The sequence below is a fragment of the Pocillopora damicornis genome, chromosome 2 (assembly GCF_964200805.1).
Source record: "Pocillopora damicornis chromosome 2, jaPocDami1.2, whole genome shotgun sequence".
NCBI classification, from domain to species: Eukaryota; Metazoa; Cnidaria; class Anthozoa; order Scleractinia; family Pocilloporidae; genus Pocillopora; species Pocillopora damicornis.
The window spans coordinates 17,059,330-17,072,823 of NC_142671.1; the positions used below are offsets into that span (position 1 = coordinate 17,059,330).

At 39.4% G+C, this 13,494-nt stretch overlaps 1 protein-coding gene and 1 long non-coding RNA gene across 2 annotated transcripts; both read left to right on the forward strand.

The window, feature by feature from the left end:
* The first annotated feature begins 639 nt into the window (after positions 1-639).
* On the forward strand, positions 640-11,625 carry LOC149050116 (uncharacterized). The gene is made up of 3 exons (XR_016183367.1): positions 640-779; positions 10,948-11,023; positions 11,386-11,625. It is a non-coding gene; the product is annotated as an uncharacterized LOC149050116 (long non-coding RNA).
* Positions 5,962-7,434, forward strand: LOC149050117 (uncharacterized). Its single transcript, XM_089195296.1, has one exon. It carries the CDS (start codon positions 6,094-6,096, stop codon positions 7,417-7,419), a length of 1,326 nt encoding a protein of 441 aa, XP_089051422.1. The 5' UTR covers positions 5,962-6,093; the 3' UTR covers positions 7,420-7,434.
* Positions 11,626-13,494: the final 1,869 nt, after the last annotated feature.

A 13,494-nucleotide genomic window follows, 5' to 3' on the forward strand; every position in this document is an offset into this window, starting at 1 on the left:
TAAACGCAGGATGCTATTCAGTAATTGTTTTGTAGAACGCCCGAGGTATCCGTCATTATTCTGTGGAGTTGGATGATTACCATCATTCTGGATTTCTCCGTGACTCAAACTAAGTCACAAAGTGATTTATTCCTTTTCCGTTGACTTTGCCGCGGTGTTTACGTTAATCCCCGCATTTCATTTAGCGATTATAGTATTTCCAATTTGTCATGGCATCAACCTGTCCCAAAGTTTTAATCTCCATAACTCTCCATTTTAAGTAAACAATGAAAAGCACTCAACAGCGATTTGTATAGGTAATCACATGAGGCCAAGTACTATTAAGGATTAATTGCACGTGAGTTTTCAAAATTTTCCAAAATTGCCCGAGTCGCGAAGCGACGAGGGCAATTTGGAAAATTTTGAAAACTCAAGTGCACTTAATCCTTAATAGTACGAGGTCTCATGGGATTACTTGTTTATCAATAAAGGGCAAAATTTATACGAAGGAAAATCACGCGCGCAACGGATTAGCCAATCATTAACAGGTAATCATGCCCTCTCTTGATTACTAAAAATGCCCTCGATTAAGAAAAAAATGCCCTCTCTCTCAACCAATCAGCGCTCAGTAATTTTGCCCTTTATTGATAATGTTAAATACCACAAGGCCTTCAATTCGTTCCCTCTGGACCGTAAATCCCGCCAGAATAAAGGCTACGTGTAGCCTCTTGTTTTATCGTTCAATCAGTTGGGATACCCACTTGTTGGTAGCAAGGTAAAGGTCATTCTGCGTTTTGAAGGTAAGAGTTTTTAGAAGGAAATCTCTGAGCCGGACGCTCTCAATGACATAACACGTTAATCATGTGCAAACAATTAAGGAACTTTTTCATTTTTAAAACAGTTGGGCTGGCGTTTTGTGTCACAGTAGACTAAATATCCTTTGCCAGGCATTCAAAACAGTTGGGCTGGCGTTTTGTGTCTCAGCATACTAAATATCCTTTGCCAAGCATTCAAACAAACATTGATACCAAACAGTTTAGATCCCAAATAGTTCAGTAAACAGCCTTGACAGTAAGCCAGTTGATGTTGCAGAACATCGATTTGTCACTAAGGGCTTTAGAGGAAAATAAATCACGTTTTTCCGGCAACATTTTACTGCACGTTACTGTAATGACATCTCAACTCCCTAATTGCAAGTGCAACTACAACCTCGAGAAACTTCACCCCTGCATCTCGTGGCTGTAAGATTGTATGTAAACGCGAGCTATTTTACGACTTAGGCTGGGCGAGTTTATCTCACCTACTTGGGTTCCCCCACCTCCATGTAAACAGGCCCTGATATTTCAGGTTGTCCTCGAAACATTTTTCTAGAATGTCTCTGAAATTTTCTGAAAGCTTGTGATCTATTGTCTATCAGAACAAAGAGAGTTACTTGCTAAAAATATGTCTTTGTTGATGATGAGATATCACAATAGCAACCAAAAACAGCCAAAATTGAACCGCTAGACGTAAAAATTAAAGTTTTTGAAATTTTCCTCTATCGGAATTGGTTTGCACATATGATAAGCTAAATATTTACGTAAGAAAAATTTCGTGTCATAGGCTCTTTATAACATAGTTAGTAAATTTGTCTAATCAAATTCAATTGCTTGAGAGTGCTTCACATTCCTATTGTGCAAGTTCATGATGTCGGCAAACAAATACCTCGAGAAAAATATTTTCCATCGGATTGAAAATGTTATAAAACAATTGGTTCATACTTCAGCGTGCGTTCATCGAGATATGAAGCACGCGGGAAGTTTGGAGAGTACGAAAGATGCGTAAGTTTGGAGAGCACGAAAGATGCGTAAGAGTTGCTAGAGGCGTAGCCGAGAGCAACTCTAACTTCTTGAACCAATTGTTAATTAAGAGATGACTGCCGAAGGGCTTCGTCGTGCTCTTGAATCAAGGGAGCTTTGGTGTTTCTCCAGAATAATTATTTTCGATCCATAGAGTGATAAAATACATTAAAAAAAATACAATTACGAGAAGACTGCCTAAGGGCTTCGTCGTGCTCTTGAATCAAGCAACCTTTGGTGTTTTTCCAGAAAAACTATTTTCCATCCATTCGATTCCATTCGGTTCGATTCCTCATAGGGACTCAGAGTTTTTTCTTTGTTCCGCGCTCGTGACAAGACGAAATACATCTTTCTCTATTTCTTTACCGAGCTCAAAACTTACCATCCCTCTCATTCTATTTACAGACGAAGATAATTAGTGTCATAAGTGAATTATTATGTTCATTGACTTACCGTTACATAATGGGTTTTATTCCCTGTGCTGCCTCAAGACCATGGAAATTATTTCTATACATTCTGAAGCAGGCTCAAACACATTTTGTTACGATTCAGTCACTTATTGTGTGCAAAATTTAAGCTGTTTGGTTGTATTTGAGAGGAATTTAATTGTCCAGAGTAGAGTAGATTAGTTGGTAAACCACTTCAACGGGAGAAATTATTGAAAGCTCTTCTCGTAAATCCTCCAAATTGATGAGACTACTAATAGAAAGTGGTACCTCTTTTTGACGCTGACTTTGCCAGAGAGGCCTTAAGTATAATATTTATTGCATGGAAAGCTAAGCAGCCAATTTTACCCCGACTATTAGTCATTAAGATTTCGTTCTATCTGCTAATTCGAGCGTATTATGTTTCCTCGAGAGCTAAGATTTCTTTAGGTCTCTCAATAATCCTTGATGAGAATCGATAATGATTGAGCATCACTGATGAAGCGGCAAGTAAATGCAGAAATATGATGATTGACAACCTAATAAGAGACGATTAGTTTTATAATTCAGTCAGTTGGGATACCCACTTGTTGGTAGCAAGGTAAAGGTTATTCTGCGTTTTGAAGGTAAGAGTTTTTAGACAGAAATCTCTGAATTGGCCGCTCTCAATGACATAACACTTATATCGTCCAAAACAATGAAGGGCCTTTTCTTTTTAAACAATTGGGCTGGCATTTTGTGTCACAGCATACTAAATATCCTTTGCCAAACATTCAAACAAACATTGATACCAAACAGTTTAGATCCCAAATAGTTCAGTAAACAGCCTTGACGGTAAGCCAGTTGATGTTGCAGAGCATCGACCTGTCACTACGGGCCTGTTTTCACGGAAGTGGGGGAACCCCAGGTAGGTGAGGTGACCCGACTAGATGGGGTAACTCGCCAGTCAGCCTTTCCACGATTAACGTAACGAGCTATTGGCGAAAATCTTAGAGGATAATAATCAGGTTTTTTTTCGGCAACATTTTACCATCCGTCGCCGTAATGACATCTCAACTCCCTAATTGCAAGCGCGACTAAAACCTCGAGAAACTTTACCCCGGCATCCCGCAGCTGTTAGATTGTATGTAAACGCGGGCTATTTTTCGACCACGTCTAGGCGGGTTACCTCACCTACTTGGGGTCCCCTACCTCCATGTAAACAGGCCCTGAGATTTCAGGTTGGGTTATATTTCTATACATACAGTTATACAGTCGAACGTTACCTCGCGACTACCTCTCGTTAGCGACGACTTTTCAAAATACCAAAAAGTCTAAGTCAAATCACTATAAATAAAACATCTCGTAAGCGGCTACCTCTCGTAAGCGACCACCTTTAGAGATGCTTGTTTACAATTTCGAATTGTTTTAAACCTCCCTTTGGCGACCACTTCACAAACAATAGACTTTATCTCTAACGGGTGGAAAGTGAAAGTCATTGATAATGTCACAGGTTGGTCCTAATAAACGAGCAATGTTTCTTTCACATGAATTCAGTGACCCAAACGCGGTGTAAGTAATTCGTGAGGTACAAAACAATCACCATAGATCTTTAGCTTTGTTCCTTGAATAAGCTGCTAAAAGTTATCATTACAGGTTTTGATAAGACCTGTCTTCTGACCTCTGGTTGGCGACCACCTCCCTTAAGTGACCACCTCCCGAAAATCAGCACTTAACTTAACATTTCAGGTGTCGCTAACGAGAGGTTTGACTGTATTACTATTAAAGTAGTATGCTATTTCCTATATGTCCCTTTTTTATATCCCTGGATTGACCTGAGAAGAAAACGGTCGGTCGTAAATGGGGTTTAAAACAAAGAAAATTAATTTTCAACGTTTTCAAACAAATAAAACTGATTTTTAACATTCTGTTTACCGTTAGTCGTAAAAAGGCCAAAATTAAAACCGTTAGCTGTAAAAGTCATCAGCTGATTGACACTCTCATCCTAACACTGCTTCTTACCCGCTGGTTAATTTTTCAAATAAACTTGTTGCCTTTCTCTCGATCCTTCTCAGTGCCATAAATAATATTCTTAATGAGCCTCTTACGCTACTATTTTATTCCGTAAGACGTAATACCAATTGGCAATCATGATAACACTGAAGTCGAGGAGTGAAGAACTATTAACATGACTCTTGGCCAGTCTCTTTCAGCTGACAGTTAATTACCGTATTTCCTTTTGATTCTCCCAAGAAAGCTTCTATTCTATTGATTTTTCCACCCTCGGCTGTTTAAGTGAGTGTCACACGGGTATTCAGCCTCTAAAAGAGCAATATTTTTGTCGACATAGTGGCTTATATGCAAATTAGCTATGCTTGATAAATCGAATTACATACTTTTGTACACAAAAAGGCGCAAATGAAGAAGTATGGTATTTGGTGTATAAAGAAAGTCTCAGAAATTTTGGCGTGTTAATAATAATTAATAATTAATTGTCACATACCCTATTAAATCGCTCGAAGTTTAGAAATCCACGCAAAAATAAAGCGCGAGTTTTCGGCTCCTTAAGTTTTACAAGCTTATCACACCTCACCTAGGCGGTTGTTTTCATTCAATTCAAACCGTTTATTTACGGACTCTTGCTCCAAAATTCCCCGATGCTGATGGCCCGGCTAACGGCCGCGAAAGAGCAAATTTGCAAATCATTGTAATTGGAGTTACCGCGAAAGAAAGCAAAGCAGTAGCTTACGTTTGAAAAGTGATTATGCACCTTCCGCTGTTTCTCAAATAATCTCAAAAACAGGTTTTCAACGATATCTCACTATCATTACTTGATCGTTCACAAAACTTTAGATTAATTCTTTTAGCTGGAGAATGAGCGAACCATTTTTTTTTTAACAAAATTTGGCCTCCGAACGTCTTCAGTTACCTTTTCTGATTGACAAGATTGAAAGTTCTGGCGTGGGGTGAACTGGTGCGCCCCCGATCCTCTCCATGCAGGCGCACTGGTTTATTGAGAGCTTGATACTGAGCCCACATCAATAAAGAAACAGTTATCTCCTATCCACCTCTTCAACTAAAGTGAAACATCGCAAAACTTTCCTACATCAGCGAACGCGGTCGTTCGTGACCATAAGTGAGTTCACCACCCTCTATAATTACTGTGTTCCACTCGCTATTAACTTGTGCTGTCTAAAGTGTTTGCTTCTTCGGCTCAAGAATTGCCATTGCACCCACCGTCCAGACAACGCTATTAAGAGTATCTTTAGGTTTTTCTTCAACATTGTTAAGCCATTGAAAGCATCCATGGGAGAACACAAAACAACTCTCGGTAGAGGAACAGTGCTTTTACCAAGCTTCTCAATCCTTATTGGGAGAAGTAGTTTTAGCTTCTCTCTTTTTCGATATAGAAATGTGGACATTCAGTGAGTTTAGGTCAGTACGTAAAATGACTCTTACCAAGTTAGGAATAGAGGACTACTTTCATATTTCCACGTTAAAACGCCTTTCTTAGGCCTAGTTTATACGTCGCGCTACGGTCGAATTTAATTCAGACGAATTTAATTCAAGGTCCCACAAGCAATTAAATTCGACGATAGCGCGACGTCTAAAACGAATTAAATTCGTCTGGTAAATTAAATTCGTCCTAGACGTTTTATCCGTCTTGGTAAGACGGATAAAATATCGATAAAGCGTCTTCAATTTTAACGTCGCGCTAGCTTCGCGTCGAATGAAATGCATACATTTTCTTAATGTATTTCAATTTATTTTGGCGAGCCCGCAGCGACCCGTGGCGAGCTTTTCAAGTATTCCGCATGCGCAGAAATTCCTTTTGGGCATTTCGGCGCGAGTTTACGTTGTAGTTCATAGCTATGGCGCTTTGGAGGAAAAGTTTGTCATTTTCTTGCAGTAATTGTGAGAGACAAACGAAGTATTCTTGTATAACGTGTGGTAAAAGTGTATGTGTTCTATCGGAATGTTCGATTCCTGAAGTTAATGAAGAAGCTACCGGCTGGCAACCAAATAAACGTGTTGGGTATTGTCTCAAGTGTGCTCTTTGTACAGAAAAGCTTGTCAAAGATTGTCAGAGCGAAGTGGATGACAAAGACCAGGGTCAGAGGGATCTTACAACATGTATTCGCGAAGAAGAAGAAGAAGAGTCAGATTTAATCGAGGAAGGTGAAATGGTGAGTTCTGAATGTGGGAAAAGGAAGAAAAGAATTGGGCGGAGAGCGACTTGGAAAGAAGATCACATTACTGATATGGTAAATATCATTGTTAATGATGACCAGCTGGTCAAGAAACTGATATTTTGCAATACTAAGAAAGCAAGCAACACTGAAGCTTATGAGATGGTGCGGAAACGGCTGAACGTCGAATACAATAAGACCACCGGGAGTGATTTTCCTTTCCAAGTGCAACAAATGAGAAATAAATTTAAGTCATGCATTAGTACGTGTAAGCAGATCTGCATGACAATGAAAACTGCTTCAGGTATTGAAAGGTTTGTTGAAGAACGGGGATATGGTAAATGGTTTGACCTTCTTTATGTACTTGTTAAAACTAGAGATTCATGTCAAAGAGGAAATGCATGTGAACCCTCTGTACATATTGGAAATGCAGACAAGCAAGATACCAGCAAGAATGATCAAGAAGTTGATGGTGATGATGAAGACTGTGCAAGCACTTCATCCAGCCTTATGGATAGCAGTGGAGAGGTCCCATCGAAGGGTAAACGTTTCTTGGCGAAGAAACCTGCCTCTAAAAGAGCTAAAACTGAGCAGATGGCAAAAGCTGTTGAACTACTTCAAAGTACTATTGAGAATGATCCCACCAAAGAACTTTTGCAAATTTTAAGGGAAGATATGAAGCAGTCTAGAGAACAGGAAATGAGGTACTTCCAGTTGATGTGTGGCCTACTAACACCCAACAGTAATCCAAACATGCAACCCCATGGTAATTTCCATCCTTATAGCAGTTCTTATTCTGATGATTTTCATCATCAAAGCCATGATTTTGGACAACAATCTGTGTCCAATCCCAGAGCTAGCAGCAGTCACCCAAGTACCCCATCCTTTGGGTACACACCATTGATGTCATCCGCTCCAAAAAATGATGAGCAGTCTCTCCTACATCACGTTCAGTCAACTATGACTTCACAAGGACAATCTGGTGTTTCGCAGTTGTATCAATTCTGAAAGGGTCTTGGCATGCACTCTAATATTTTAAAGTTATTTTGGAACTGCTTTAAAAAGAGCCTTCTAGACTATGGTCTTGAAGTGCCTATAACTCAAATAATCTTTTTCCACCAGCAGAAATCTCAATATTGCACTGATATGATGGTTTAAGAAGTGTAGCATTTTGTTTAAATATTGGTTTTTTAATAGAATTTGCAAATTAAGTCTGTTTTTATCTCAAACACAACCAAGCTGTGAGGGGCATGGATCTATTCCTTGTTCATGACATCACAAACTGCTTTGCAGTGCAAAAATGCTTTGAAAGCAGTCTGTGATGTCAAACAGGAATGAAGCCATGCTTCTTGTGGTCCAAGTTGGTCGTTGTTGTTATCCATAAAAATCCAGGTCTTAAGCAAATTAAGACAAAACAGTGGAATTTTGCTCAGAAAAATACAAATATATATTTGAGAGAAAAATACAAATATTTATTTGAGGGAAAAATTGGGGGAAACAGTTGGTGGGGAGGGGGGGGGGGTGTTAAAGGCACTTTGAGAACACATTTTAAAGCAAATATCAACAAGGTGGTGATCATGTCTGACCAGTAAGTTTTGTACCGTTAACTGTCATAATTGATTGAATGAGCTGATAGCCAACTTACAAGGTATACCTGGCAATGTTCCTGAAGTGGATGCAAATTATGTACAGGTGCAGGCCAAACTATTTAATTTTTGGCAGCAGAGGTATTAATAATATTACCTGAGTTCCCATGTAGTTTCTTTGCACTGAGATACCACCATAGGTAGTTTTGGTTGTCAAGATATGATCCTCAATAATTCTCTGTTTAATGTTTACTTTGTGGTTATGAGTAGTCAAAACAAAAACTTGTGCAATGGAAAACAAGTACTGCTGTCTCCTCAAGGCTACCCTTCCTATAAATGATCCTAAACACATCTCATCTGGTGACAGTGTAAATACCCTTTCAAAGTTGTTCCCTCAAAAACATGAAAGGAACAGGATATCATAATGTGTATTACTGAAATGTACATTATGGTTTACAAATCATTCAAACGTTGTGTTTCACTTTGAATCTTTTCGTTCATTTTTTTATATCCCTTTGTTAATTTGTTTGAAATTATATTACAAAAGTTGGAAAACAAAGGAAAATAATATGGTGAAAGAATCAATACATTTCTTTAACGAAGGAAATAACAACTGAATTACAGTATTGCAATTCTCATCATAACAGTGTTTATCTCATGGTACTGTATGTAATGTCTGAAAAATGTACAATGATGCAACGTAATGTCATATATTAATGGTATTCCTTGATCCAATGAATATCATTGCTTGCTTGAACATGAACTCGAGACCTGTGCCTTTCTAACTTGCATTTAAAATGGGTCGCTTAAAGCATTGATGAGAAGTAATGCAACAAACTTATTAGGAATGTCATAACATTCAGTACCTTTGGTCAAATTTGTTTCTTTTTCTGTTATGTGTACTGAAAAGAAATGTAATAGTGAAGTAAGCGAGTTTTTCATATAATGCCGATTTTCAGGGCTTGTACATGTAATGCCTAAGTTGAAATTGAGACAGTTCCACAAAATATTCATTTCTACCCCGTGGATTAAGAGCGTAGAACTCGCGTTCCGGCGTGAAGGCAAGTAACAGGTTCTTGAAGTACGCGCTAAAGTTTAAGACGGTTGCCGGAGTTAGCGGGAGTTTGAGGTCTAACAAAAAACTTCACAGGGGCGTTGATTATTTTATGGAACAAAACACTGTTGCTTTTATGAAGTTTACCTGAAATGTGAAGTGATTTATTTGTTACAATATATGGAGAACTTTGAAAATAACATGGATGACAAAAAAATTGTTTTAATCACGTCTACATTTCCAGTTCGTTTGCTTCTTTTTCCTGCCACATTTTCCTGGTCAGAGCCTCCCGTATTGCTCCAGCTTTGCGAGATGAATCCTTTCTCTTAGGGCAGTTGCGCATCTGCAACAGATCTCGTATTTCTTCACTGGACCTTTTCTTTTGTGTGAAAGGATCAATTGACAAATCCAGTTGGGCAGGAAGGCTGTCCTTTGTGGTAATGCAGATGTTGTGAAGTACAATACACGCGAGCGCGGCCAGTTTCACCGAATCTGGTCTACATTCTAGCTTTCGATACAAAACTCTCCACCTGCTCTTCAGTTGTCCATAGGCTCGCTCAGTTACCATTCTTGCGCGGCTTAGACGATAGTTAAAATAGCCCTCTTCAGGTGTAAGGTTAGCATTACCATATGGTTTCATTAACCACACTCTGAATGGGAAAGCAGAATCGCCTAAAATCATCGGGTAAACCTCTGTACCTTCAATGACTTGAGAAATTGATGGTATGATGTTGTTTTCAGTAATGTTGTGCCACAAGTCAGTGGACTGGAAAATGATGGAATCGTGTGAATTTCCTGGAAAACCAACACTTGCCCAGATGAAACGATCCTGTGCATCTACAATGGCCATCAATACTATTGAATAAAAGTTCTTAAAGTTATGATACTCTTTACAGGCTTTCAGACCGCCAGGAGGGCACTGAATGGGGATGTGGCACCCATCTACAGCACCCCAGCAACAGGGGAATTGCCAAAACGCTGTCATATCCACCATTTTCTCCATAATATTCTGTTTGGTGATTGGAAAATGCGCTTGCACCGAAGGTTTCTTATGATCGCTTCACATACTTCCTCTATGATTTTGTGAACGGTCGTCACACCAAGGCCAAACAGTTCCGCAATGGTGTATAGGTAGTTACCTCTACCTAATCTGTAAAGACATATAGCCAGCCTACATTCGGCAGAAACGGGCCGCTCTGTGACAAAATCTTTCTCAATATCAGGTCGAATACTCTTCAAAATTAAGTTAAACGTATTCCTTGATACACGAAAGGTTTTCTTAAATCTTCCTTCATCATAGGACGCCCAGACCAATTCCCACCAACCTGTGTTTTTATGACTGCGACGACAACTGCGAGGTCTTCGAGCGCTAATTTCATCTTCACTTAACTGTAACAGGAGACACGTCAGCAAACAAAGTCGTACGAGAAACCTTTTCCTCATTAACACCAATGTAACCATATTACGCCGTAATTGACGTCGCCGTTGTCTTTCCCTGGAAATTTTCTCGAGGAAAATTGTTTCCAGAGCTTTAGCCCGCGCCATGTTTGTTTCAAAATGACACCTCTGACCAGAGACACTGCAGTTGGGAAGGAATTAAATTCGACCGTATTGATTTCGACGCATAAAACCACGCCACGATTTATGTCGACGGAACGACGAATTTAATGGAATTAAATTCGTCTGAATTAAATTCGACTGTAGCGCGACGTATAAACTAGGCCTTAATTAGTTATTTTATAATCGGCATTGAAAAATTCCCGGAAAGGCTCGCACCATCCTGTCTCAGCGAGTCAATCGGAGTCTTCAGTGAGGCGGATGCTCGCGATCGTCCCTTGAATTATCACGTTCTTTCGAGAGATTTCAAACAGTTTACATTCTCTTGGTTCTTTGCAGAAACAAATATTAACATGGGACGTGTTACAGCCATTTTTCTCGTGGTTTGCCTAATTGCCGCTTTCCTGTACGAAAGGTGAGTAGCTTGCCATACAAACATGTCCGTGTGGTGACGCCATCACCCAAAAATGAAAATAAAATAGGTCAATCCAATCTCAGTAACACTGCTTGGTTAAAAAAACCCGGTCCAGATTAAAAAGGAACACTAATGATAAAAAATTATCAAAATTATCAGATCAAAAGGAACACTTATGATTTCGCTTCTCTCTCGAACACTTTCTAACTGAGCCTATTCCAAAGTTTCTGAGAGACCCAAAACGCGAAAATTTGTTACAAACATAAGATTTAACTAGCAATCACATAGAAATCATTCATGTTCAGACTGAGAAAAAGAAGTTAAGAGATGAGCACTCTGATCTCGATCTCCTCTGTTTTCAGTGACGCTTGGCGTCGTCGACGAGCCGGGATGAAAATTGATCGAAATCGTCCAATCGCCCAAGAGAGTGACCAGAGAGTTGGCACTGAGGTGGAGAGAAAGAGAGGAAAGAAGCCAGAGAATAACATGGATATTGACCTGGGAACTGAGCTCCAAGATCAGGAAAATGAATATTTTTACCATGATGAATAATGTCAATGTCTTAAAAAACTTGTCAATAAATAAAATCGACACCTCGGGCAATCTGTGTTTGTTTGTGTTTAAATGAAATTGAAAAAGAGCCTCAATGAGGTTTTATCCCGCTTCGTATTTTTCTTCACTTAGTGATCAGTACACAAAAACACCGCAAGGAATTTTATCTAGTACAAAATTATAAACACCCTTCACTTTGCCACCTCGATCAACTTTGCTAACTCCGAGAAGAAAACACAATAAGAGATCTTCTCCCTTTGGAATACCCTCGCAATCTTTCTCACCAGCTGTTGCTCGTGAAACAACTTCTTCTAATTGTTATAATACTCTCTGACTAAGTTTATTGCCGAGGTTTTTCTTCCCAGGACCTCAGGAGGTTTTTCTTCCCAGGACCTCAGGAGGTTTTTCTTCCCAGGATCTCAATGTTTCATTCAGGGGTGATACGGTAAGAAGAAATTAGATTTTTCAAAAGACAAATTACTTATAAAACCAGTAATATTTCAGAAAAATTACATAAACAATCTCTGTACCAAATTTGGTGTCAATAGCTGAAATACTCTTTGGAAAAATGAGGGGCCAACAAAATTACCCCGAAAAAAGCTATTTTCGGAAAAATGCAATCAAAACATCAGTTTTATCTAAATGTTACTTTTAAGACTAATGACTCCCTAAAATGGCCTTTTGTGCATTACAGCATACCTACTTGAAGGTATGCTTAGGTTCTTTTGTTCTTTCTGTTTTTGCCCACTCTGCCCAATTGTGTTTAATCGAAACCTCCAGCAGGTCCTCTTCTCTCTGCTTAGCTTGTCTTCGTGCAAGTTGGGCTGGCATTTTGTGTCACAGCATACTAAATATCCTTAGCCAGGCATTCAAACACACATTGATACCAAACATTTTAGATCCCAAAAAATTTAGTAAACAGCCTAGACTGTAGGCCAGCGGATGTTGCAGAACATCTACTTGTCACTACGGGCCTGTTTACATGAATGTGGGAGAACTCCAGGTAGGTGAGGTGACCTGACTAGGTGGGGTAACCCGCCAGCCCGCCTTTCCACGGTTAACACATCGAGCTATTGGCGAAAATCCTATAGGATAATAAATCAAGTTTTTCCGGCAGCATTTTACCACATGTCGCCGTAATGACATCTCAACTCCCTAATTGCAAGCGCGACTAAAACCTCGAAAAACTTTACCACGGCATCCCGCAGCTGTTAGATTGTATGTAAACGCGGGCTATTTTTCGACCACGCGGGTTACCTCACCTACTTGGGGTCCTCCACCTGCATGTAAACGGGCCCTGAGATTTCAAATTGTCCTCGAAACATTTTCCAGAATGTCTCTGGAATGTTCTGAAAGCTTGCGATCTATTGTTCTATCAGAACAAAGAGAGTTACTTGCTAAAAATATCTTTGATGATAATGACATATCACCAAAGGCCTCAAAGGAGTCGAATGTAAGCCGTAAAAACAGCCAAGACCTAAAAACTAACAGATTTTCATCTCAAGAAAGTCAGTTAACCGTAAAAACGTTTCCTATCTACGACGTGTAATTTTGAGAATGTTAAAATCTAAGACATTTTATATTCATTATATTTCTATACATTATAGTTATACAATCAAACCTTCCCTTACGACCACCTTTAGTTAGCGGCCACTTTTTCAAAGTACCAAAAAAGTTTCCAAGTCAAATCACTATAGATGAAACAGCTCGTAAGCGACTACCTCTTGTAAGCGACCACTTTTAGAGATGATTGTTTACAATTTCGAGTTGTTTTTAACCTCCCGTTAACGACCACTTCACAAACAATAGGCTTTATCTCTTACGGGCAGAAAGTGACAATACATATAGGTTTTGAAAAGAGCTGAGGCCTGACCTGTGGTTGGCCACGACCTCCCTTAACTGACCACCTCCCGCAAGGC